Source organism: Phoenix dactylifera, unplaced genomic scaffold, assembly GCF_009389715.1.
Source record: "Phoenix dactylifera cultivar Barhee BC4 unplaced genomic scaffold, palm_55x_up_171113_PBpolish2nd_filt_p 000526F, whole genome shotgun sequence".
Classification (NCBI taxonomy): Eukaryota; Viridiplantae; Streptophyta; class Magnoliopsida; order Arecales; family Arecaceae; genus Phoenix; species Phoenix dactylifera.
This window is the reverse complement of record NW_024067936.1, coordinates 101,169-126,493: the sequence shown is the minus strand read 5'-3', so window position 1 is coordinate 126,493 and position 25,325 is coordinate 101,169. Positions and strand designations below refer to the sequence as shown.

Sequence of the window (25,325 nt, the reverse complement as noted above, 5' to 3'; positions counted from 1 at the left end):
TTTAATTGTTCATCAACACATTCCTCTTCCTTCCATGGCTTTAAAAAATATGTATAACCACATATCCTTGAACAGTTTTGGCCATTAAAATGAGCTGCTAAGAGAACTCCAATGATCAAAATTAAACTAATCTTCTGGGACTGCTGCATGGTGCTACCTCCAGAGAAACAGTGCCTCTTGAGGACTGCCTTCCCACTGATTGACATCTAATATGCAGCTCAACCATAAAAAAATTACCCGAAATCAATTAATCTTTAAACTCATTTTCCATCTATTCGCCAAGAGAAACCAACTGGTTTAGCTAGCAGAAAGATAAGAAACCCAGCAAAACCAACTCCCAGCATAAATTATGAGAGCCATGACATGAGAAGAAAAATAATTTCTTCATTAAAAAGCCTAGTGCTTTAATTGACTGGAAAAAGGGTCCATAGTATCCAACATAGATATATGAATGGTAAATAACAAGGTGCTGTTGATTGCTAGTTGATGTGTGGGTCGCAAACAACCCATCCAGCTCTGGCATTCCCAAAGAATTTGCTAATGCGTCACTGGCGAACATTCAGGATCTCATAGTTGCCACCTTGGAATAAAGCGTCTGGGTAAAACTTTAACTTATCCTTCTTCCTGACGCCCTCCTTATTCTTTATGCTCTACTCCCTTCAGAAAAAGGAGATAAGAAAACAAATATTTTGTGTGTTAAATCATGATAGTATTGTCATCCACAGACATGCTAGATCAAGGGATTTTTTCTTCTTTTGGCCTAATTTGCACTTGCTGCTATGGAGTTGTCAACAATGAGAAGCTTCTCAGGATGGAAGGGCCCATTTTCGCTATGAACAATCCTGCTTTGCCATCTTAACTGTTCAGCAGCTCTCTTTGTTTTCACAACAACGTCGACATGGTCTCGAATTATGACAGCCCCATCTGGGCGAAGAATGCGATCCATTTCAAGTAGGATATCGACAATGTCACACCTGCAGATGAGATGATTATTATAGATTGAACTTTTCTTTTTTCTTTTTCTCCAGAACGTAAGGAATAAAAATGTTTCCACATACATCCAGAAAGCATAATGTGTTTTTGCACATAACAACCTAATTGATGATCAGAAAAATGATGTATTAACTTTCTATTTATGCTCAGCTATGACTAATACTTTCCTGAGTAACTTTGGTACCTTCTAAAAAATGAGTAATTCCATATTGGATGTAAGATTTCTATATTTAGAAAATTGTTCGGATTATGTCTTTATGCTTGAAGGACAAGAAAGTATAGTCATTTTAGAGAAGTACTTTTTTTTGGACTTGTGATACAACAAGAAGTTAGTAGCTTACTGACAGAAAAAAGGTATTTAGAGAAACAGTTGGAGTGGAAGAGTTACTAATAATTCAGATAGGCATCTCTCCCTGGTACATCTCTCGAGATTCAAGGTAATTCTTTCAGATGGTTTTGGAGCTATTTCTTCTTAAACTTTTATATTTTAGCACAAGAACATAGGCCATCTCTTATCCAAATTTTTCTAGTCATCAAGACTGCTTGAGTTTATCTTCCAAAAGGGAAATGCAATATAAGCGTTACAGGATATCAAACTATGTTCACAACCCCATTTGAGGTAAACAGCGTGAAAAAATAAATGTGGATAAAACTTTCTCTAATTTCTTTGATTGTCTGTGTTTTCATTGAGAACATGTTGTTTTTTATAAAAACATTAGGTGGAGGTCCATGAATGTTTTCAAAATGTCATAAATTGAAATTCAAAACTAAAGAGGAATCTACAAGCAAAAAGATAAGATTTTGATGGTTTGCCTTATTGCACCGATGAAAACTTAAGCTGGTCGTGAGGGGCCTAAACTTGAGCTGCTCGTGAGGGGCCTTTAGGGGGCTGTTGCTAAATTAAATATAAGATATCTTCAAGGTGGAAGGACAAACTTTTAAGAAGGAATGAGATTATTGGAAAGCATTTTGTGCTTGCCTTATGCTTAGGGGACAAGGAAGAAGAGCCATGTTATGACCCTTAAAATTTGTTGTTAAAGAGATACATATAAGAAGCAAGGACGAGAAAAAAAGTTGCTTGACTTAACTCTGTTAGCGAGAGACGAAAGATAGAAGACAAGCCATGCATATGGTTCATTCAAGTGTCCGCTAACTTGTCTAAGTGCCAAACCAACTCCGGGTTGAAATTATTGAACATGAGTAATCAGCACATGTAACTCATCTGCCCCGCTAGTGAAGTGAGGGAAAAGAAGGGGAAAAAAGGGAGTTGAATAGAACAATTCACTCAAGAAAAAAATGAGAGAGAGAGAGAGAGAGATGGAAAAGGAAAAAAAGTGGGGTGAGTCAACGCCAAGCTGGGATCGGCGATGGAATGGGCAAGATAAACCCCACCCACAAAATTGCATTGTAATAATATTTATTCCTTAGAATGGTTTTGGAGAATGAGATACAATGACAAAAATGATATAGGTTGTAGTTGAATTAAAGAAAATGTTTAAGGAAGAATTATTAAAAGCAGACGGGCGGGGGTTTGAGTGAAGCTTAAGGGGGCGATTGCGCCAAAAATCGTGCACGGCGGAGATAGAAGAAAAGGCAAGGTCTGGCAAGGCGGCGGCCGGGGATGCCGGTGTTAGATGTATGCCCTACAAGCCAATCTAGCTAATACTATTTATTCTGGGACATAGTTTTGTACTTGACTTTGTTATTATTTAATAATATTGGGCATTCTTTTTCATTCATGTTATGTATGTGTCCATGAATCGTTCAAGAAATTAATAAGATGATAATACATATTTTCAAGAGTTAAGAATTTGAACCATGTGTCATTGGTGATTAATTTCTAAATCATCACAAAGACAGTGATTGATCCGATAAGATTAGTGTACAGATCGCTTTCATTTTGAATGGACGAGTCTCGAGTCCACAGTGTAGGGATACTGGAGTGATAATGCAGGTGCTTGTTAGAAAATAAGAGTACCGAGCGTGACCAATACAAGAAGTCACTTGGATGTCATCCACTCGTCAGTGACTTACTTGATGTTGCAGTAATATGACTGGTCCTTTAACCTGCAGTGCTTCGGCTATTCACAGTGAGGCTGCTGTAATTTGACTGCACATATACATGGTCTCTAGCCATACAGGTCCTTGTTGTGCAGCTTGGCTGCAGTAGGTTCATTGTAGGAGTAGGATATGCACCTACATGGAATCTATCGATCTTGATAGATAAGAAGTGGTCCTATATAATTTATGAGATTGAGTTCAAAAGATTTTAGCCGGGGCAGTATGTACAGTGGAAAAAAAGTTTTCCACTCTCGAACTAAAGTCGAATAAATCTTGGCATATGACAGATGATGGAGTTTGACGAGTTATCCATGATCTCCGTCTTGTAGGAATCCATGATGACTATATCATACTAGAAAATCTTAATTGATAAAAAATCCTAATTGCAATAGGACTTATCTAAAATGAAGACTCCAAATTGCAAAAGACTCCTTATTAGATAAGGATTAAGAGTCCAAATTCATTGGGTCACCTAATCCTCACGCACAAAAGAAAAAGGAGGGGCGTGCGCCCCTCATTATTTTATTTATTTTCGGATTTTTTTCTAGGGCGTGCGTGAGAGGAAGCCCTAGGGAGCTTTGGGGGCAAATCTGGACCGTAAGAAAAAGAAAGAAAAAAATAAAAAGGGTGCGTGCGGCCTCCCTTCCCTTTGCTTGGGCATGGCCTCCTCTTCCTCCCTTCATCCTTCTTCTTCTCAAAATAATCAACGAGTTGATTGAAAGAGAGAAGGCTTCAACCATCAAAGGTGATCTCTGCAAGGAAGCTAGCACCCCGATGAGATCTAAATGCTTGGATCGGTCCTCTTCCTCGTGTGGATATCCGTAGAGGCCGGACGCATGTGCCGCTTTAAGCGAGCCTTTCAAGTTTTCCACATTCATCAGATTGTGGTGAAGATCTACTCGCACAATGTGAAGATATGATCTTTCCCTCTAAAGTATTAATCTTAATCTATTTACGAAGGTCTTTAATTCGTTCATGAGATGAACGACCATGCATGCATCTTCCACTGCGATTTTAATTTTCTGAAGCATGCACGGTTTTCCAACGGCCGGGGGCGAGGGTCGTGCGCAGCTAGCGCGGGGTGAGGATCCAATGGCTCGGGCAAAGCCCGAGGTCTGGGTGACCCACTGGGTCTCAGAAGCGGTGGAAAAGCTCCGACAGATGTTCACGACCTTCCTAGAGCTGCCGGAGAAGCCAATAGAAGCATCACGGAGGGAGTGGAACGGCCTGGTGGTGGTGGTCCGTAGCCTCGGCTGCCGGGTGTCAATGGACTGGGTGGCCAAGGATGTAGCGGCCTAAGAGAAGATGGAAGCGAAGGTGGCGGCGGTGCCCCTCATCGATGATCCCCTCGATCTGAGGTTTAAATCTACGGCGGATCGAGACCGGGCCCTCACCAGAGGGCCGTGGTTGGTGGCGGGCCAACTCCTGGCCATGGAGCCATGGAAGCCCGATTGCGTGCTAGGTTTGGACGCTGTGAAGACGACGGTGGTGTGGATCTGGCTCCCCCGGCTACCGATGGAGTACTGGTCCAGTGAGACCATCTTTCGGATTGCTGCGATGGCAGTCGGCCGCTCGCCATAAACAGAGTGACAGAGCAACATCGGATGATGGGCTTCGCTCAAGTGAAGGTGGCCATCGACGCCACCACATCACTGCTCCCCGACGTCCAGATCAAGGGGAAGACGAGAGTGCTATGGCAACCCTTCGTCTACGAAAATGTACCGAAGTTGTTCTTCGGCTACGGGAGGATCGGGCACTTGGAGGCAAATTGCTGAATCCGGCTCCGACACAGGCTGAGGGGCAAGATCGGCAAAGGTCCACCACCCCCATGATGGTGGAGACAGGGGGTAACCCCGACGAGCCGGAGTCTAGCTCAAGGGAGGAGGTCCAAAGGCCGATCTTTGGCCCTTAGCTGGCAGCGATGCGGATCCAGCCGCCGTGAGCAGCGAGGTGGCCGAGGAAGACGACTGAGTCCATGCCCGAGTCGTCTTCGTCTCGGCCGCAATCACCGGTGGGCCGCCCAAGTTCACCTGAGTCCTCGCTGGACTCAGACAGCTAGCAGAAGCCAACGAACGTGGCTCGCCAGCGATCACCACCGAAGGAGCTCTCGGTCGAGGAGGGTGGTGACCCCGACTCTGGGTTGCTACGAGGAAGGATCCGAGTTGGCACGAGCTTTGACCCACTTGTGGGCATGGTCGACTCGGTGGAGCAGCTGGAGACAACTAGACCGACCGAGCTGCAGGCCAGCCCAGAGATCCAAATGGCTGATGCGGGCTTGGGCCAGTCAAAAAAAAGGCCCAGGAGCCTAGCGCCAAACCCTAGGTTGGGTCGGGCTACAGGAGGGCAGCTCGGGAGTGCAGGCCGAGCCTCCCAAGAGAAAGATTCAGGCATGGCCCATGCGCCCGAGGTGGGCCTGCCAAGAGCCTAGAAGCAGGTCGAGTCGGGGCTGACCTAGGCGTGTTGCCCATGTTAGGCACAGCGGGGCCCGGAAGCGATGCAGCCGCCAACTCCAACCACGACGAAGGCGGATCCAGGCGGGACCCTAACATCGACGGTCGTTGGCTTCCCCAATCTCCCCCAGGCCCTGCCGAAGAGCAGCCTAGAGGAGGGGTCGGACACAAGAGGGTCGATGCCACCCGGGAGCAGGGCTGAAGTGGCCCAGGCGGACCGGACGATCCAGGGGGTAGCGATGCAAGAGGCAGGCTGCGGCGGTGGTGGCGACCAGGCTGCCGGCAAGGAAGCTGCGGGCAAGATGGTGGTGGTCGTGGACCACCCCACTGTTGTGCAACGGGTGAAGGCTACAGTGATGAGGGTGGTCTCAGGCGTGAGTGAGGAAGGTGAGCAGCGAGCTAGGTCGGCCCACACTGAATTGGAGGACCCTAAGGCTCTTGGGGGGCTACACGTCAGGGCCCACTCATCGGAGTAGTGCATTATGAAGATTTTAGTATGAAACTGCAGGGGGCGGCCAAGCCTTCCTTCATGACTTTATTTAGGAGATTGATTCAGGTGAATGACCCGAAGATTTGCTTTCTATGTGAGGCGCTTGTCTGGAGACGGTCTCCATCAGAGTGCAACATTGCCTGGTAGCTGATTAGAAGCACTTTGCTGTGAAGTTCCAGAAATTGTCTGGGGGCATCTTGGTGTTGTGGAAGAGGAGGGCAGCCTCTTTGGATGTTTTTCACAACTGCTCACAACAGGTTATAATGGTTATTTCAGAACCTAATGAAGCTCCGTGGGTATTACGTGGTGTGTATGAGAGTACTGACTACATAGTTAAGAGAGTTCTCTGGAATGAGATCACCAACCCGCTTTTCCAAAGCATTCCGATAATGGTGGTGGGTGACTTCAATTATATCCAGAAGCCCAGTGAGAAAAAGGGAGGCAGGGCTTACACAGACTTTGTGGACTGGAGGGAGTTTTGGAATTTCTTGTCGAGGAATAGATTGGTGGACCTCGAATTCTCTGGGCCGAGATTCACCTAGTGCAACAACCAATCTGGCCAAGCTAGGGTGTGGGAGCGGATAGATAGAGTCGTCGCATGTCCGTACTGGGTCCTCTGCTTTCCTACCTACTAGGTCAGTCACTTATCCCGGATAGCTTCGGATCACTGTCCTATTTTGATTTTACAGCATCTTGCTCCAATCACCATAGCACATTCCGCTTTGAGAAAGTGTGGCCGTCATACTCCCAGTCTTGGGCCATTGTTTGGGAGGCCTAGAGGTGCTGGTGCGAGGTGATGCTATGTAAAGGGTTTCGCATAGGCTGAAGCTCACCAAGCAATGACTCCATCGGTGGAACCGGAAGGTAATGGCCAACATCGTCAGGATATTGGAGGTGGAGGCTTCAATTGCTAATCTTCAGGAGAGAGAGGATAAGGATGGATAGCTCTCAGAGGCCGACATGGTCCTACGGCAGCAACTTACTATGCATCACTCCCTATTGCAGCAACAGAAGGACTTCTGGAGTTAGAAATCTAGAATTCAGTGGGTGAAGGAGGAGAACCGAAACACCAGATTCTTCCACTGAATGACCATTATCAGAAGGCAGAGAAATACGATCCACTCCTTGAGAGTTGGGGCGGGGCAATCGGTGGAGAGTGCAATCAAACAGGCCTTGGTCGATTTCTTTGGGTCTAAGTGGACGGAGGATAGTGGATCAAAGGTAGCTAGCTAGATTCCATGGCGGAAGTCCGAGTTAGGGCGGCGGAGAATGCAGCCTTGATACAGCCAGTGTCGATATGGAGGTGCGGGAAGCTGTCTGGGCTTGGCGGAGGAAAAGACCCCCGAGCCAGACGAGTTTCCTCCCTTTTCTTCCGAAAGTATTGGTGCATTATCCAGAGGACAGTGGTGGAGGCAGTCTAACTGTTCTTCAGTAGGCAGTGATGATAAATGACTGGAAGGCTACCTACATTACCCTGATACCGAAGCGTCGGGATGCGGCAAAGCCTAGACATTTTAGGCCCGTCGGCCTGTGTACCATTTTGTATAAGGTTGTGGCGAAGATTATGGTGGGCGGGATGAAGCCTCTATTGTTGGACATTATCTGCCAGAAGCAGGAGACTTTCATGGGGGGCAAGAATATTTCTGATAATATCATCGTGGCTCAGGAGATGATGTGGAACCTACAGTGGGCTACGAAGAGGAGTCTGATGGCAATCAAGCTGGACATGGAAAAAGCTTATAATAGAATCCGATGAAGTTTCCTCAGACGAACAATGGAGAGCTTTGATTTTTATAAGATCTGGATAGACTAAATTTTAGGCTGTGCGCAGGGGTCGAGCTTCTCCATCTTGATCAACGATTCACCATCACCATTCTTTCGATCCACTATGGGACATTGATAAATTTGTCCCTTGTCTCCGTACTTATTCATTATTTGTTTTGATCTGCTTTTCCATGCCTTGCAGGTAGCTTGTTGGAATCGAGAGCTAGAGGTCTATGTTCCTGCCTCTGGTTTCCGACCGATCTCTCACCTCTTATTTGCAGATGATTGTCTCCTACTGGCTAAGGTGAGGGCGAGAGATGCGCAGGCCCTCAAGGGTGTGTTCGTGGATTATTGCGAGACTTCAGCGCAGCGAGTGAACATTCAGAAATCGACCATCTGCTTTAGCCCAAGTACAAAGTTGAGGGGGAGGCGGGAGATCAGGAGGATCCTAGAGATGCGGGATCAGGAGGGCCGTGGAGCTACCTAGGGGTACTTATCACGGGGAGGAGGCTGCAGGTGTCGGAGTGCTTAGGACTGGTGCAGCGGGTCCAGAACAGACTGGAGGTCATCTCTATCTATGATGGGCAGGTTAACGCTAGTCAGATCGATTTTGTGCTCCATGCCAGTCTACCTCATGTCCAATACTGTTGTCCCTAAGTCAATGCTGATGGGGGTTGAGCGGCTTCCTCGAAACTTTCTTTGGGCTTTGCACGGAGGTGGCCATGGGGTGCATTTGGTGGCCTGGAAGAGAGTCTGCACGTCGGTCCGCGAGGGAGGATTGGGGGTACAGTTCCTCCTGGAGAGGCAAGAGCCATGCATTGCTCGTCATGCGATGAGATTTATCCTTGATGAGGATGATAGTATTATTTCGATAATTAACATAACAATTGAGAGAATATCAAATTAATAATGAAGTTTAACATGATATATCACTAATGAATATCACACCCTCGATACATTCACGATACATTAAGAAAATGAGATCAAGACAACTCACAATGATTAACAACAGATAAAATATGTAGTAGAAAATGATAGAGAGCTTTTATATCTAATTCGGCAAAGTTTCAAGTCAAGTATACTCTTAAGGGCAAAACTATAATTTTCATTATTAAGGGTATGAAGCTCTGTCGTGCCATACACTCAAAATTATTTGAAATATGCTCCATTGACTTTATGAACTAGTCTAACCTTAAGATGCAGAAAATTGTGAGTTGAGTCGACCCCAAAGAGGTTTGGAGTCGACCCTGATACATATGGCACGCACTGGCACGGAGTGACACACTTGGCACAGAGTAGGAGTCGACCCCAAAAGAGGTGGAGTCGACCCTGGCACGTTTTGGAACGATCCGGCACCTACTTGTAAAAATGGCACAGATGAACAGTAACTGGGGCCGACCCCAAGTATCCTTGAACCGACCCCAAGAGAGGAGCCGACCCCAAGAGAACATGAGCCAACCCCAACGTGCAACCTCAAAGAAAACAACTCTATGAAATTTACTGAGAGGGCCGACCTCAAGTTTTCTTGAGCCGACCCCAGGTGGAGCCGATCCCAGGAAGACTTGAGTCGACCCCAGTGGAGCCGACCCCAAGAGAACATGAGCCGACCCCAGGATGAGTGTCCAAAAACTATGTCTCTAGAATCCCTGAGAGGGCCGACCCCAATGGATCTTGGGTCGACCCCATTGTAGCACGGGTCGACCCCAAGAAAGCATGAGTCAACCCCAGTGAAAAAGTCAGAAAAACAAGGGTTCTGTGGTTCCTGAGAAGGCCAACCTCATTGTAGCAGGGGCCGACCCCAGAGAAGTTTGAGTCGACCCCAAGGCTGATGAACAGTAACTTGAGTCGACCCCAGCACGGCCGATAGCATAACGACTAGTTCTGCAGATGTACTTTTTGAGCTCCCAACGGCTAGAAACAGCTAGTTTTTCAAATCAAACAGTTGGAAAGTGACCTACAGAGGTTGGAAGGTATTTAAAAGATATCATTCATCGGAGGAAAGTACCTTTTTGCAAAAAATCAATAGAGTATTCAAGAGAAAGCAAGCCCAAGTGTTCTTCATCAAGTTGCTTCATTCAAGTCTCAAAAAGGAGGTGGTTGAGCAATCTGAAAGTGCATTCAAACAGCTCCACCAACCTCTTGTGAAGTGAAGTAACCTGAGCAAAGAAGAGAAGAGCATCCTCAAAGCGATAACTATTTTTCATCTCTTCTTTTAGTGCATATTTGTTATATTTGCTCATTTAGAAGCTACATACTTCTTCCTTTTAAAATCCTTGTAAGGTTTGTTGGTGAGCCCGTAAAACCAACGGTGTAGGTTGTTGGTGAGGCCGCAAAACCAACGTAGGTTATTGGTGATCCCGGAAAACCTAAGTGTAAAGGTTTTTGGATTGTGAGCCCGAAAAACAATCCAACTGTAATCCGCAGAATTATAGTGAATTCCTAAGGGGACGCTTGGGGAGTGGACATAGGTGCTTAGGAGAGCACCGAACCACTATATTTCTTGTGTGCTTGTATTGTGTGCCTTTCTAATTTCACTACACGCACTTAATTAACATTAGCTAAATTACCCATTCATCTATCAATTTGATTAAGGGATTAAAAATTTAGAAAACCCAATTCACCCCCCCTCTTGGCTTGTCACCTAAGGCAACACTTGAGCTGTAGAGTTTTTGGAGTCAGGTCATGGCGGCTAGATATGGCCGAGTACGAACTAATGGGGCAGCCCCAAGTAGATAGAGATGCTCCTACATGTGGCAGAAGATTTGCAAGTACATGCCTACTGCCTTACCGAATACCAGATGGCTAATCGACGATGGGCAGAGTGTAGATGTGGTGGACCCGTGGGTGGACTTTCTTCCTTTGAGACTCTGGCTGTCCATGGTCAACGTCGAGGCTACGGACAGACTCCAGATCTACGATCTTCTTAGCATAGAGGGGGCGGAGTGGAATGTCGGCAAGATCGGTCAGTTATTTGGAGAGCACCTTATAGAACGTGTTCTATTGCTCCCGATTCCGGAGTGTGCTAGCCTGGATGTGAGGATTTGGAGCACGTCCTACAGAGCCCGTGTCAGGGTGGGAGATGTCCTTTGTGCCCTCTAATGGGAGCAAAGGCCTGGGATGGATTGTGCTTGAATCTGGAGCTTCAAACTCCATTCGAGGGTAGAATTATTTCTGTGGAAGGTGGCTTGGGAGCGCCTATCAACGAGATTTGTGCTGAGCAGAAGAGGGTTGGGCATTCAACCCTAGTGTTCGGATTGCCGAGTGGACGAGACAATGAATTATGTTCCGTTTTAGTGTGTGTGGGCTAGGAGGATCTGGAGGCTCGTCGAGATCCCTAGGATGCCTGGATACGGATTGGGTCTTTCCTATAGGCAGTTCGTCGATGGTCCGGCGCCCCCCCGATGCACCAGATGGCTGTTGGAGCGATCTGCACAGCTTACCAGATCTGGTTGGCAAAGATCGCTCGGACTTTTGGCAAGAGCAATCCGTCCCCGAGGTTCGTTGTGGAGCGCATTCGGGTATAGGCCGTAGAGATCACTCATGCGGGCTTAGCACATGGGTCTTTGATAGCTCGGGACACCTACGGCCCCTGTTCTGCTCAAGTAGCGTCTTGTACGATGTTTTTTACCTGGAAGCCCCCACTCCCAAGCTTTCTTAAGGTCAATTTTGATAGATCCATGCTGAAAGACGGCAGGAGAGGAGGTGTTGGATTTATCATTAGGGGCCTGAACTCTAGGATAGTAGCTACTGGTGGCTGCTAGATCTTCGATACCTCAATTTCTGGAGCAGAGCTGCGAGTGGCTTGGGCCAGCCTGAGCCATACTCGGCGCGTGCTACAGGCCATCTTGGTTGTATTAGAGGGTGACTCAGCCACCATGATCAGCTAAATCCAGGGTGGCTCGATTGGCGATGGAGGGGGACACCCCCTACTTCGGGATATTTGGACTATGGTGAGTGACGTTGTGGCCTTTCAGGCTAGGCATGCGTTCAGAGAGGCTAATGGGGCCGCAGACTAGGTCGCTTCTTATGTGGCCTGTCACTCTGGATGTACCCTGCGGGCCGGGGAGTGGGAGTTGCCCAAAGCACTCCGAGACATGGGACATTAGCATCACTCAATATAAACTGCACCATCTCTAAATTCAACTATAAGCATCGTCTAAATTTCCAGGTGACATCTTCATTAATTAGTGATCGATATTTTAAATTCACATAATAAATAAACAATAATTTATGATGTTAAAGAATTATGAACAATATTGAATCATTACAATTACCATCTATTACTTTGTTTTTCTTTGATGCATTCTCAACAAAATCCAAAAGGTCTCATCTACCCACTGTATCATGATAATTATCGTCCATAAATTCAATCCAATTTTAGACTATATCAAACAAAATCCAAGCAATTTTTTTTTAAAAGTTTATATTCAAATTTCAATGTCCTACTCTAGTTAAGTAGTCTAAACAACAAAAGCTTTCAAAGACGCTTCCCAACTGTAGAAAGATTTAGGGATTGAAGAGCCAAAAAAAAGGCAATAAACAAAAGGGAAAGAGAGAGGGAGGTTCGGATACATCTCCCTAGATAATTCGAAAGCTGAAGAGCAGTAGCGATACCAAAAGCTCAGGTGCCTCATGATACATCTCTCTAGATAATTCAATGTACAGCAGCTATCATTCTGTTCAAGATGTTATACTTGCTGCTGAAGGTGAAGGACTCTACCTTCCGTAAGGTCATGAATTAGGAAGGGTTTGTAGTGAAATACTTCCAAGTAAAGATTTCCTTTATGTCTAGACCGTGAACATAGTGTAGTTAATGATGCACCATGTAAAATCATGTGTCAGTGTGTGAATGCATGCATATGTTAATTGCCTTTGTAGAAACATGATAGATCTTGGGTTGAAGTCATAAATATTTGGCATGCCTTCTTGAAAAATGAAATTTAAGATTTGAAAGGCACTGTGAAAAAAATACAAACTTTGTAGTCCTTGTGCCTTTTCAAAAGATAAAAAACAATTATCCAAATAAACATCCAATCAGTTACTTACCAAATTGAACTTATATTTTTACTGCTAATCTTTTAGTTTATAAAATATTAACCTACAGATTGGAAACACAGACCAAATTCCTTTGTGAATTGGTAAAATTTGGCATATTCATGCACCAGGCACCACTAAATAGTGAACTTGGATAAACTACCACTTGCAGAACCAGTACAAGTGACAGCAAACCAAACTTATAGGATACAGAAAGACTATTATAGTATCTTCTGTTATCATACTCATATTCAAACATGAATAAAGATGTAAGTGAAATGAATTAGCTACACTTACTATACAAGCTTATTTTTATCTCTGTTGCTCTCTTGGGTCTAGAAACAACGTGTACTTTTGAATAAACGGAATGAAGTAGAAAACTTACTTGTTCATGTACATGCTAAACAACCCATCAGCATGTATTAGATCATATGTGCGGGGATAAGTAGAGAAAGCTTCACACCTGCAATACAGCATATCTAACAATGTCAATTTATAAAATATACATTTCGTTGAAGTCTCAAACGGATTTCAGTAAACAGCAAAATAGATAAGAAATCATGAACATCAAGATTCTTTGGGTGCTCTTTATATGCAACCAATCAAGGGTTTAAATCTTGGTAACCTGCCCATCTCTGCTTGCTCCTGGGACAGTATGGAACTAGAATTGGATGATATGGTTGGGGCGAACTAAAACAGTCATCAACCACAGGAATGAAAAGGGAAAAAAATGAAAAATTGCATCCTGGTCCACCCCAAGTCAAGTTGCACCAAGGACAATCAGGACATCCCAATTCAAAAGAGAACTGATGTCCCAGATCCATGCTGGGTTCCATTTTCTTCTTGGAATGGTACAATGCTAGTCGGATGTGCCGGTCTTGTCAGAACATGAATTGTCAACTCAATATTAGAAAACATAAAAAAGAAACCTATTAAGACATTTTAAAATTTCCCACAAATGCCTTTTTTTTTTTTTGTAATCATAAAAGGTTAGAATTTTTTTTCTCCCTTCCTTTGTGTGTGTGTGTGTGTTTGTTCTGCTGGTTTTGTTGGGGAGTGGGGGTGGGGAGGGGAGTTTAAAAAAATTGGATAGCTCACGAAATTAAGGTGGAGGCATCCAAAACACAGAATATCAAAGCTCTGTCTCTTGAAGAGTGAACAAGTCATGTTATTAGGTCAGAGTTAACTCAAAGTAGCATAAAAAAGAAAGACTGAAGTGTTTCTGTCACCACTAATCATGTTAAACATCAAGAGTCTTTCCAAAGCTGTTTCTTTTGATATTCCTATGAGTTTCAATTATTAAGGTCGATAACTACATTTATTCCCTCAGGAGTTGTTTGGTTGCAGAATAAGTGTGGAATATCCTCGCCAAACACCAGAAAAGAGGGCAGAATAAGGCCTCATAACATATGGGATGTAAGTGGGCCCACATGGTATAATTCTATTCCACAATTTTGGTGGAATAAAATCCTCTAAATGTACAAGGGATATCCCTTCCAAAATTATTCCACAACCAAACACTACCTTATAAAATCCATAAACCTTTTTTTTTTAATTAAAACCTTTTTATTGAATGCTATAAAGAAAAGCTTTTCATTGACAAAAGCAAAATACCAGTTCATATATGTTCCAATAAGTCCACGCTCATAGATGATACCAAGAGTATTGTTTGTTGCATCTGCAGGAACGACATTCATGACCCAAACTGGATATTTGGACATTGCAGCAGCAAAACCTCCCAAACCAGCATTCATGTCCATAATGTTTCTGTATTTACCCTCTTTGAGAGAGCTAAAATATGCCTCATAATGCACAACTCTTTGGTTCCATATTTGATTGTCCTGATTGAAGGTCTTAACTGTTATCCCCTCTATGCTCCCAGTGGTTATCCTTGGAGGTGCAGCATGCAGTCTTCTAGGCCACTTTTCAAGAGAGCCACCAGCTACGTCCTGAGCTGCTTTCACCTTTGGCAGAGGAGTAATGCATAACTCCATCTTCTTATACCTGTTATACATGAAATAACTCTTTTTGTTAGGGTGTGTAAACTCAATTTTATTTGTATCTCATGACCTGTTTATAACAAACCAAAAAGAAAATAACAAGCAAAATATATTATGATTAGTTCCTAGGCAAGGTAACATACACTTTATAAATGTTAACACTCACAAAGCAAAAACAACTTGTGCTTAATAGCATCCTACAGTGTGGCAAATGTAGAAAGATGTTATGACCACATTTTCCCACACCACTGCCAACAACAAAAAACATGAATAGACCATGACTTGCATTGTAACTACCGGGTTGCAATCTCGCAACTCTGATACTATGGAATGTACACAACTAGTACAATAGAGAGAGCTATGAAGTATATATGCTTATGTTTTAGCGGAAAAGAGACAAGTTTTGAATGCTCAAACATGGTCTTTGACCCAACTAAACAAATTTACATCCTAGACAATTTAAAGATTTTCTTTTTGTGGCTAATGAACTGGTCTTGAAATATGCGCCCCACCTAAAGATGCATGACACATTAAAATGAAAAAACAATATATTTGATCATGCAAGAAACAGAAAAAAATAACTTTCAATCAAAAATTTGACGGATCATACAAATACTTAGAAATGCTAAGCTAAAAAGTAAGTGATATCCATGTGTCCAATCAGGGTCTGCCGAACTGGGCCGAACCGTCCGATTCAGGCAATACCGAGCTGACCCAGTGCGAAACCAGGCCGGTTCGGTATTTCAATTCAGCTCCAAAAAAATCACAAACAACACCAATTGAGACTATCAAAAAAAAGATCTAAGGCTAAATAAGGTGTACTTCCTCTTCCCTATTTCCTTTCCTCCTTTTCTTTTTGGAAGCTTGAAAAAATAGCTCAAAAATTGCAAAATAAGAAGAGATCACGCCAAAATTTTCGATTTGGGCTTGATTTTTTATGTGCTGTAGATCTAACGGACGATGTACATGATGACATAAAAAATTTTAATTTTTGAATTATATATAATTTTTAAAAATTAAAAATATATTTTTGGATTAAAAAAGAATAATTTTTTTAAAAAAATAATAATTATAAAAAAAATTATAAAATCAGAAATGTAGTTAGGGGCATGCAAGCTACTCTCTATAAAAATTTAGCATCCATTCAGTCAGGTTTTGATGCGATCATGCGCACAGTAGCGATGACAGTTCTGATGATCATGGATTTGCTGGTCATGAAAGGAGCGGAGGACAGAAACCATTGTTTATGAGATACAGTCGCAGGGGGGTCATCGATTCACCGGTAAGTCCTAGTTTACGCATACTACATAGGATAAAGACCATGGACGATCTGATAGAGCCCGTGAGGATACGATTACATATAGGAGACGAGCTCCTCGAGATCATTCAGAAGGATACGATGTAGTTGTAAATGACCTCGTACGTAGAGTAGGATCCATAGATGTATCAAGTTTTGAGTCATACTGGATCCTATTATCCGCAGCCGCAGGCAACCTATGATCCATACGAATAAATATATGGATATGGTGCATCTGAAGTATCTTTCAGTGGCTACTACTTTACGCAGCCTGGAACATCTCACAAGTCAGATTTTGCTGCTGGCATATTCGAATGGACCCCTCCATAACCATATTATCAGTTAGAAAATACCTCTTAGAGCCAGAGCTTCAGCGAAAGATTCTAGAGTGGTGGGTTAATGTGCCTCCTGAATATACTGATGATCCGGATATTTACGGAAACCATCGCCACTCGATCCGATTTTAGATATTGGTATGTATGTTGTATTTTAAATGTATGTAAGTGATTGGATTATTTTATATTTTTTACGTCACTACTTGATTTAAAAATATTTTATGTTGTTCCTTGTAGCATGCAACATCTCACTAAATATTTTATGATTTGTATCATTTTAAAATAATAAAATGCATTATTTAGGTTAAACCGAAATCATAGAAACATAAAAAAAAAAATCAAATTAGACTTAAAATCATTGAAAAACTTCAAAAAAAGTGATTACCAATTAAATATTCTTGAAAAGTTAAAAAAATGGGCGTGCCAGTACGACACCGGCACACTTTACACATATCGGTTCTGGTTCGGTACCAAACTGGTACCGAACCATACCGGCTATCGAACAGTACGGGTCTTGGCATCGGTTCGTCCTTGTGTCCAATACTTCAATTGACAGGCAAGAAAAAACAAACTAAGAAGCATAAAAAGCATCCATGTCGTTATACATCGTCATACCAAAAAATACAAAGAGAAACAATAACAGAGTATACTGGTGTTGTGTATCAGTCCACACCATACTGTAACATGCTATGTGAATGTGACACAATCTAATACCCACTGCTTTGAATAATTTTGTATCATACTTCACAAGCACGGTACCTATTAAATAATACACAAGAAGTGAACCAATTAACAAAGAGTCTCTAAGTCACACAAAATTGATATCTGAAGCAAGAGTTGGTTCAGGTGCCATCAACAGAACCAATGGAAACTGCAAGTGTCAAGCATTTCTCAAATATCAACTACAAATCTTGATTAATCGACGATGCTAGTTATGACTTCCAAGAGATGGGAATAGTGGGACCAATATTCATGACAAAGTTAAGCACAAAGAAGTATATATATTTTCAAGGTTAGGTACATCAGAGAGTAGAGGGAAGAGAAAATCTCACCAAGCAAAATCCAAGTCAGTTCCTTCACAGAAAGGTGGAGATTTCAAAATCTTGGACTTTTTGGAGCAGTGGAGATGATTAGTTGGTTTTCTCCATATTGCAATTGCGTCCTTCTCTGAAACCTTCTTCCAGCAAAGTCGTCTAGCAAGATCCTCTATAGCATTCTGCTCTGCTTGTAGATCTTGAGGTGACCTCTGCCAACCCTTGTGTAATCTTTTCCAATTGATGGGTGGTCCTGACAAAACCCAGTACCCACCAGGTCGGAGAACCCGGTCAATCTCCAACAAATACAACCCATCTGGGAATCAGCTATACAAAAGTTAGAAGATAGCACTTCACCCACATCATTAATTTTCTATGAAGCAAGATACCAGAACTTTTCAAAAATATCAAATAATCAGCTATATTTCCTCAAATCGCTTAAATTATGTAAGGAATGAGGAACATGACAAAGAGATTTGCTTGTCATAAGTTGGATTTTGATAGGTTCGGTTACAAAAATTTTCAATTTATGCAGTGCCCAGGATCGGTGGAACCGTCCCAAACCGGGTGGTTTGGGTCGTACCGAGTCATCCAGCTGTCGGGATGGTTCTGGCAACGGAAACGAAATCCGTCATCGGAGGGAAGAAGGAGAAGGAAAGAGAGGAAAAGAAAGAGCGAGCGGAGGAGGGAGGGAGAGAGAGGGAGCGGAAGAAAGAGAGAAGGAGGTGGAGGCGGCCTGCGGAGGGCTGGTGAAGGCCGGTGAGCCGCACGGAGGAGGGCTCCGTGGCCGAGTCCCCTATTTCGTTTGAAACAGAGATCCGGCCCCTTTTTTTATTTCGCAAATTTTAAACGAAATAAAAAAGGGATCGGACCCCTGCTTCGAACGAAACAGGGAATCCGGCTACAGAGGCCTCCTCTGCCTAGGTCGCTGGCCTCCGCCACCCTCCTCTCTCCCTCCCTCTCTCCCCCTTCTCTCTCTCTCTCTTCCTCTCTCCCGTTCGTCTTCTCCCCTGCCTCCTCTACAGTGTCGGTACGAGGCTAGCACTGGAGGCATGTGTTCCATGCTGCCAAGCAACCAGTCTGGGCCCCAATTCTGGCACAGCAGACCCTAGCAGTGCCCATTTCACCACATATACCATTTCATTCGTAAAATATAATAGTGACATTTTTCCACTGACATGGTCCTTGGCCCTTCATATTATATTTTCTGGATCTTGGGTGAGTCAGAAGAATTCAAGGTTTTCTTATTGCCTAAAAGTATTATGCTTCAAAATATCTTTGCCCCCAGCAATGCAACTGTGAAGGTAGATGCTGCAAGTTTGACAAGATGAGTAAAGTTTAAAGGAGAGTATATTTTCTAACTGCAGGACATTGATGTAGTTACCATAACCAGCCCACTGGATCAAACATCTTGCACAGTGCGCCATATCAAAGGACCTTGATGGATATGGTAGCTTGTGAACGCTTAGGACTCCGAGCATAGCAGGCAGTCCACGTTCAAGGGCAAACTGTACTTGAGCTTCATGCACGTCTCTTGGTGCAACAGACATTGTTAAAATGTTATAGTCCAGTAGATGGCCACCAAAGCTGGCAACCTATTTAAGCGTTGATCAATAATAAAGAATCAGAAGTATTCTTAGATACAGTTCAGAAACTGAGCAAATGAAGAGGGAAAAACAGCAAACTCAAATATCAACAGACTACATCAGCATCGCATAACACCAAGAACAGTATCATCTCACTGATGAAGCTAATATGGTATTCCTGTAGTAGCAAATGAAATAAAAATCATAAACCAATTATTTCTGCAAGATATTAGCAGAAAGGGTCCCATCAAAGGAAGAATTATTTGCAAAATGACATGAGTATTATTATGCAAGTGAGACAGGGGTTTGTGACACCCACTTCAAGGTAGGTGTTGCATGGTAGGTTCTGTATCTGTAAAGGTTGCAGTGTAATAATAAGGAAAATAATTGCTAGAAATCATGTCTTATTGGTTTTCTGCCGACCTCCAAAAGCATTGGAGACATATTCAGAACCTAATCAATACTCCCATCATATTTGTTGATGTACAAACTGGTCATTATTGGTTCAATAATCAAGAATATACCTGCCCAGATTCTGTCAATATGTTACCCTTATTTATTAAACACTAAACAAACTAAACACTAGCCAAATGTGAGCCTAGTCCCCATGTTGCATCATTTAACTTTTCAAACTCCAAGCATTTGATCCATAATCAATCTGTTAGTTTTTGTTTTAATGGAGCTAGCGTTCCAACATAAAGGTTTGTCCACCTCACACTGCATTGATTTTCCAATATTTGCATGTCTCATTACTTATGAGGCTTGCTAACAAGCATGAGGTTATGGCCCATTCCCTGCTTGCACAAATTTTGGTGAAATAAAGCCAATTCCTTTTGAGGTTCCCACTTGACCTAATTTGGATCTGAAATTGATAGGCCAAAATCAGGTTTGGTCCAATAGAACATGTTCAGGTTAGGTTTGGGTTAGTTCAGGTTGGTTCTACACCTTTAAGCAGGTTGAGCTGAATCTACTTAGACTGTTATGGGCCTCACCTAGTTAGACTGTTATGGGCCTCAGTCCATAAGCTGACAGATCTCCTGGCCACAGTCACGTGACCATCCTCATCACAAATGGGTTAAAGCCCTTTCCCCAGCAGACTTGAGGGATGTGGAGCCCAAAGCAGTAAGAAAATTCTGAATGTATGTGTGCATGTGGGTGTGTGAGAGAGAGAGAGAGAAAGAGAGAGAGAGCAGCCTTCCACTCTCTTCTCCTACCTCTTCCTATCTCTTTTAGCCCATTCTATCCTATAATTCTGATTGAAAGAAAAGCTCTCTTCCTCTACAGCTCTCTGCTTAAGAGTTGTTCTTTGATATCAGAACTGTCAGCCATCCTACAATTCTGATTGGGAGCAAAGAGCTCTTCCTCTACAGCTCCCTACATAAGAGTTATTCTTTGATATCAGAACTCTCCACTTGGGAGTTGTTCTTCTGGTGCCGTTCTTAAAATTTTGAAGTAAAAGATTTTTCATTTGAGCTATTTTGTAGCTCTATCTCAACAAATCACCAGAACCACAGGGAAGTGCCGCCAAAATTTTGGTATGAAATAAGAACTAAGTTAATATTTGGACTTGAGAAAAGGGTGGAGATTAATTGAACCCTAATCCTTGGGCTTGTGAAGTCCCAGTAGGTAAAAGCCAATAATTTGGCTTGCTAGTACATCTTGATGATGATGGAAATAAGTTGTTTTTAAATTGTCGTTATAGTAACGTGGGTTTATGCATAGATTAACTAGAGACCGAGTCAATTTGGCACCCACTTTTCTTAGACGATAAGCAACTTTTCTTTTATCACCCTCATACTCTTGGTTGAATTTAATGCCTAACTATGGGATGATGTGAGCCCCTTACTCTCTTTCTTAGCTTAAACCTTGGATATAACTTGGAATTGTTATGTTGTTAGCTCTAACTTAAATGATTTGTGGGCTTATTAGACCAACACAATTTTTATTAGACAGCTGTAATACACTGTAGAGCAGGTGAGTGCAGTCCACCCAAGTTAGGTGGATTTTATCCACGTGTGAATTTCCAGGCAAGAACTATTAGTAGGATCAAGGTTTTAAGAAACAGCAGCTGAGGGCACACCAGTTTTTGAGAAACAGGTTGCTACCAGCTAACATGGCACGAGGATGTGTCCTGTATCAACCCACTGCATACCCGTGCCCGTCTTATGCCGAAATAGTATGGTACTATCCGTACCGTCCCATTCCGGCTGGTTTTTAAAACCTACAATAGGTGCACTGACTTGCTTTGGCTTAATTCCCAAATTTTAAACCCAACTTAACTCACAAAATCTGTTCTGAATATTTAGACAACTAGTGGAATGCAGACCACAAATTGTCCTTAAAAGAGTTTTGTTAATTGATCTCACATTATTCGTAGGATCATGCACATCTTTAGATTGGACTAGCTACATCCTAGAGACAAAATTTGGCCAACAGCCATGCATGTTGAGGACAGATTACTATCTTAAAGAGCATATGTTTACCCTGTGCACTGCTAGCCAGCTCTGCAGTATAACTGAGATATCAAACCTGATTTTTGGACTCATATCAAATCAATGTAATTAGAGAATTTTTATCACACAGCTGTGCTGACACAATCAGACTCAAAAATGGTGTTTGATTTGCTCTGCAACAATCACAAAACATACACCTATTATAAAGCAAGATTTGGGAGTGTCAAGGATATCTCAAGGGTCACGAGCATTTGGACCACCTATCATTTCCTTGGAGTTAAAGAGGGGTAGAGTTCACCTACCACTAGCTCCAAAATTACTCAAAAGGACAAACTAAACATTAACAATGAATCAAGTTTATAGATCAAAATGCATCAAAATTCCCCTCTATAACTTCTCCATAATGCACTGCCATTCATATTTTACGGTCAGAACTTTCAAGAAATGAAAAGTGTTGGTTATATAAGAGAACACATAGGGAAAAACATCCTACAAAAAAGTTGAAATTTACCAAACAGACTAAAGTCAGTAAACATAATTTTCATCAAGTCTACTTCAGAAGATCCCCCAATAGGACATCAGATGGAAAAATAATGGCTGTACAATGTTAAAGAAGGTAGTTCCATGCTAAAATCCATCTCTATCACAAAAATTTTTCTACTGGACGCAGAATGGCTGATGTGGTAGTGCCCCAAATTCAGAGGGTCTTAAAACTTAAATAAACAAAAGAACAGTAATAATGGACCCACTGCAACTGCATTACTGATCCCAATCATGGTAAGGGAGAGATATTCTTGTTAAGAAAAGGAGACATGCAGATTCTCAATTCCCAAGGCTGATCACCTAGAGAAATGATCTCTGTATCTCTGTTTCCTTGTCAAAATTAACGATGACAAACTGGCAGCAGCATAGTGGTAATGGTCCAACCAAATCAGCTATACTGCTTTTTAGCAGTCGGAAGAGAACTGTGGAAGGCAAGAAAACATATAAGTATATAACCACTTATAAAATATGAAAACAGATATACTAAACTAGAAAATCCTATTCCAAATTATTTTGTTCTCTGTGAAGAATTATTTCACAAATTGTAAAATATCTTGTCAGACTCAATGAAAAAGGAGGTGGCTAAGGTGACTAGTTCAGCTTGGCTGATTGTCCTTATTGGCTTGTGAAGGTATGAAATTTCCTTCTTTCATGAAGCGAAGGACATATCTATAAGGTTCTAACTTACCTATGATTTGATCTAGTGCCTTGTGCCTGATGATCCTGAATAACCCTGTTCCTATTTGAGGCAATTATGAAACCTCGTCATTCTTTTGGAGGTATTTTCATGAGGGCATGATCTACAGTTTAGGCAATGTGGTGACAAAAAAGTGTTTTCTACATCAGACTGATGATTAGAAATTAAACTGCACCACAGTATATAAACCATTGATAGTAATAAACATATAAGTAATTCAATAGTACCAACAGTATGTGAAAGTTACCTACAATTAGTTGATAATATGAAAACCTAGTTTCATGTTCATCTATAATTTTGATTGTGAAATTTGAGCTTTCTTGTGTGGTTAATGTTCAAAATAGTTGCATGATCATAGTTGGTGAGACAAATTAAAGGAAACTATGTATGTAGTGTCAAACATCAATCATCAAGAAAACTAGAATGGATGATAGATATTAATTAAATTTGGGGTACTTTTCTAAAATAAGGTCTGTAAACTGGTATACAGCAATTAAAATGTATATTAAAAATGAAGATTACTACTGAAAACATGAAGAAGGTGGCTTCTCTCACATTTGCATATCATTCTGTGATGCCCTAAATGTTGCCACAATATTGCAGTATATGTGCTGTGCTGGGTACAACACACTGCACAGGGTTTTTTAGAACTCCAGTCAACCCTCTCCTTCCTCTTCACAAGAAATGATACTAAGAATGCCTCAACTTGACCGAATAAGAAAGAGCTTCCATGATGAAAGGAAAAAAATGAAGACTCTCTAGCACATACAGAGATAACCAAAAATCAACGTATGACCTCAACCATTCAAGGAAAAAGCCCCCATGATTTGATAAAATGCTCAACCTTTTTACGAGAAAATGGTATCGGAAGCCTCCGCATGATTCAATAACAATAAAGTTGAAAGCCTAAAAGCAATGATGTTAGAAGACAGAATATAGAGAGACAATTAGAAATTGCTCCCATGACCTCAAATATTAAAAAAAATGCCTTCCATGATTTAATAATTTTCATAGGTCATTAAAAGCAAGTTAGGGGCATAACAGAAACGCAAAAATAATGAATGGAAGCAATAATATGTAAAAGAATAAAGGAAATGGGTTAGAAGGTAGGAACCAAAGTGACATGGCAAAGAGATCGAACCACTTGTTGCACACCATTTCAAAAAGTTTGGAAAACAATCAAGCGCATGGAAGGTAGGAAGAAAGATAAAAGCTATAGGCATGTTTTTTTCTACTTCTCAGAAAATACAGAATACTTTCATATGCCTACCCAAGTTCCTCTCTCTAACACATGAAACTGGATCACTTGATTGGTAATACAGACACATCATAAGACTGTCCAAGTAAAGAGAAAGTAAGTAACCGTGACGCATCACTTGACACCAAATGGCAACAATACAAATGGGAAGTCTCCAGCAGAAAGATCGCCAACAGACTTACAAAAACCAAAGTGAAATTAAAGGGACAAGGTCTTCAAAATAACCTGATCTAGCAAGAAACTATGCAACAAATCAGCCCACAAATCGGAAAAAACGAAACAAATGGACAAGGTATAAAAATTAGTAAGGCGCATGCAAATAAACAAAATGAGATTGTGAAGAGAGAAAATTGACATCTTTCTATTCTCCTCTATATGTACAACTGTGATGTATATCTAAGACAACAAAAGTGAAGACTGGTATGATGTCAAGTAATATCGCATAAGCTAAGAACAAATACATTGTAATTAAGAATTAAAAAAGAACAGAGCTGAAAGCGATCAAATATACTAGAAATTCAAACTAAAATTTAGCAAGAAATAGAAGCAGGCGAACGAGATCCAACTTACCCCGCACCCGATATCAAGAACCGTCCGGATCTCCCCGCTCTTCAGCGGGAAGAGTTTGGCCATCTGGTCAACGTACCACTTCACACCCTGGGAGAAGGACGTCCCGCCGCCGGGGAACACCAGCCAATTCCCCTCTACCCGGACCCAATTCTGGTCGGCCTTGGCGATGCTGAGCTTCTTGGAGGGCACGTTGGCGAACCAGGCGCGGTCGCGGCTGGCAGGCCACGGCAAGAGGGTCCGGTACCCCTCCGGGCGGGGGACGCGGCAGCGGACCCGCTCGTCGGGGACGGGGCAGTGGCGCTCGCGGTGCTCGAGGTTGTGCATGGGGAAGCGGCGCTCGCGGTTGGGGTCTTGGCAGGGGCAGTAGTCGGTGAAGTTCGGGGAGCAGAAGGGGATCGGAGGGAGATCGCCATCGGGGAGCGAGGCGAGGGCGGCGGCGGCGGAGTGGCGGGGGAGGAAGTCGAGCTCGGCGCCGGCGGCTGAGGGGGGGCGGGGGAGGGGGCGGAGGAGGCAGTCGGCGGCGGCGCGGTGGGCGGGGAGAGGAGGAGGGCTGGAAGGCCGGGAGTTTTGGTAGATGCCGAGGAGGTACGAGAGGAGGCAGAGGAGGGCGGTCAAAAAAATGAAGGCCAGAGTCCGGCGGTTGGGGTTTGGGAGGATGGACGAAAGGCGGAGGCCGGCCATTTTGGTGCAGATTATGTTTGGATTTGGAAGGTTTTATGTTTGGCATTTGACCTCTCTCTCTTCGATTTTATCGTCTTCG

At 42.8% G+C, this 25,325-nt stretch overlaps 1 protein-coding gene across 1 annotated transcript; it reads right to left on the bottom strand.

Annotated features, from left to right (window-relative positions):
* Positions 1 to 364: 364 nt before the first annotated feature.
* On the bottom strand, positions 365 to 25,325 carry LOC103716230 (probable methyltransferase PMT19). The gene is made up of 6 exons (XM_008804149.4): positions 24,566 to 25,325; positions 18,843 to 19,053; positions 17,477 to 17,774; positions 14,407 to 14,796; positions 13,178 to 13,255; positions 365 to 974 (listed from the first exon to the last, which is right to left on the bottom strand). The coding sequence occupies exons 1-6, from the start codon at positions 25,244 to 25,246 to the stop codon at positions 761 to 763; spliced, it is 1,872 nt and encodes a 623-aa protein (XP_008802371.1). The 5' UTR covers positions 25,247 to 25,325; the 3' UTR covers positions 365 to 760.

What these genes read in the sequence shown, in the direction of transcription:
- LOC103716230 (XM_008804149.4), bottom strand. Translation starts at nt 25,246, where the DNA reads ATGGCCGGCCTCCGCCTTTCGTCCATCCTCCCAAACCCCAACCGCCGG. An exon ending in ACTGACTTGGATTTTGCTTG is followed by an intron (nt 14,797 to 17,476) that starts GTGAGATTTTCT and finishes CATGTATAACAG; the next exon opens with GTATAAGAAGATGGAGTTAT. An exon ending in TTTAGCATGTACATGAACAA is followed by an intron (nt 975 to 13,177) that starts GTAAGTTTTCTA and finishes TCTCATCTGCAG; the next exon opens with GTGTGACATTGTCGATATCC.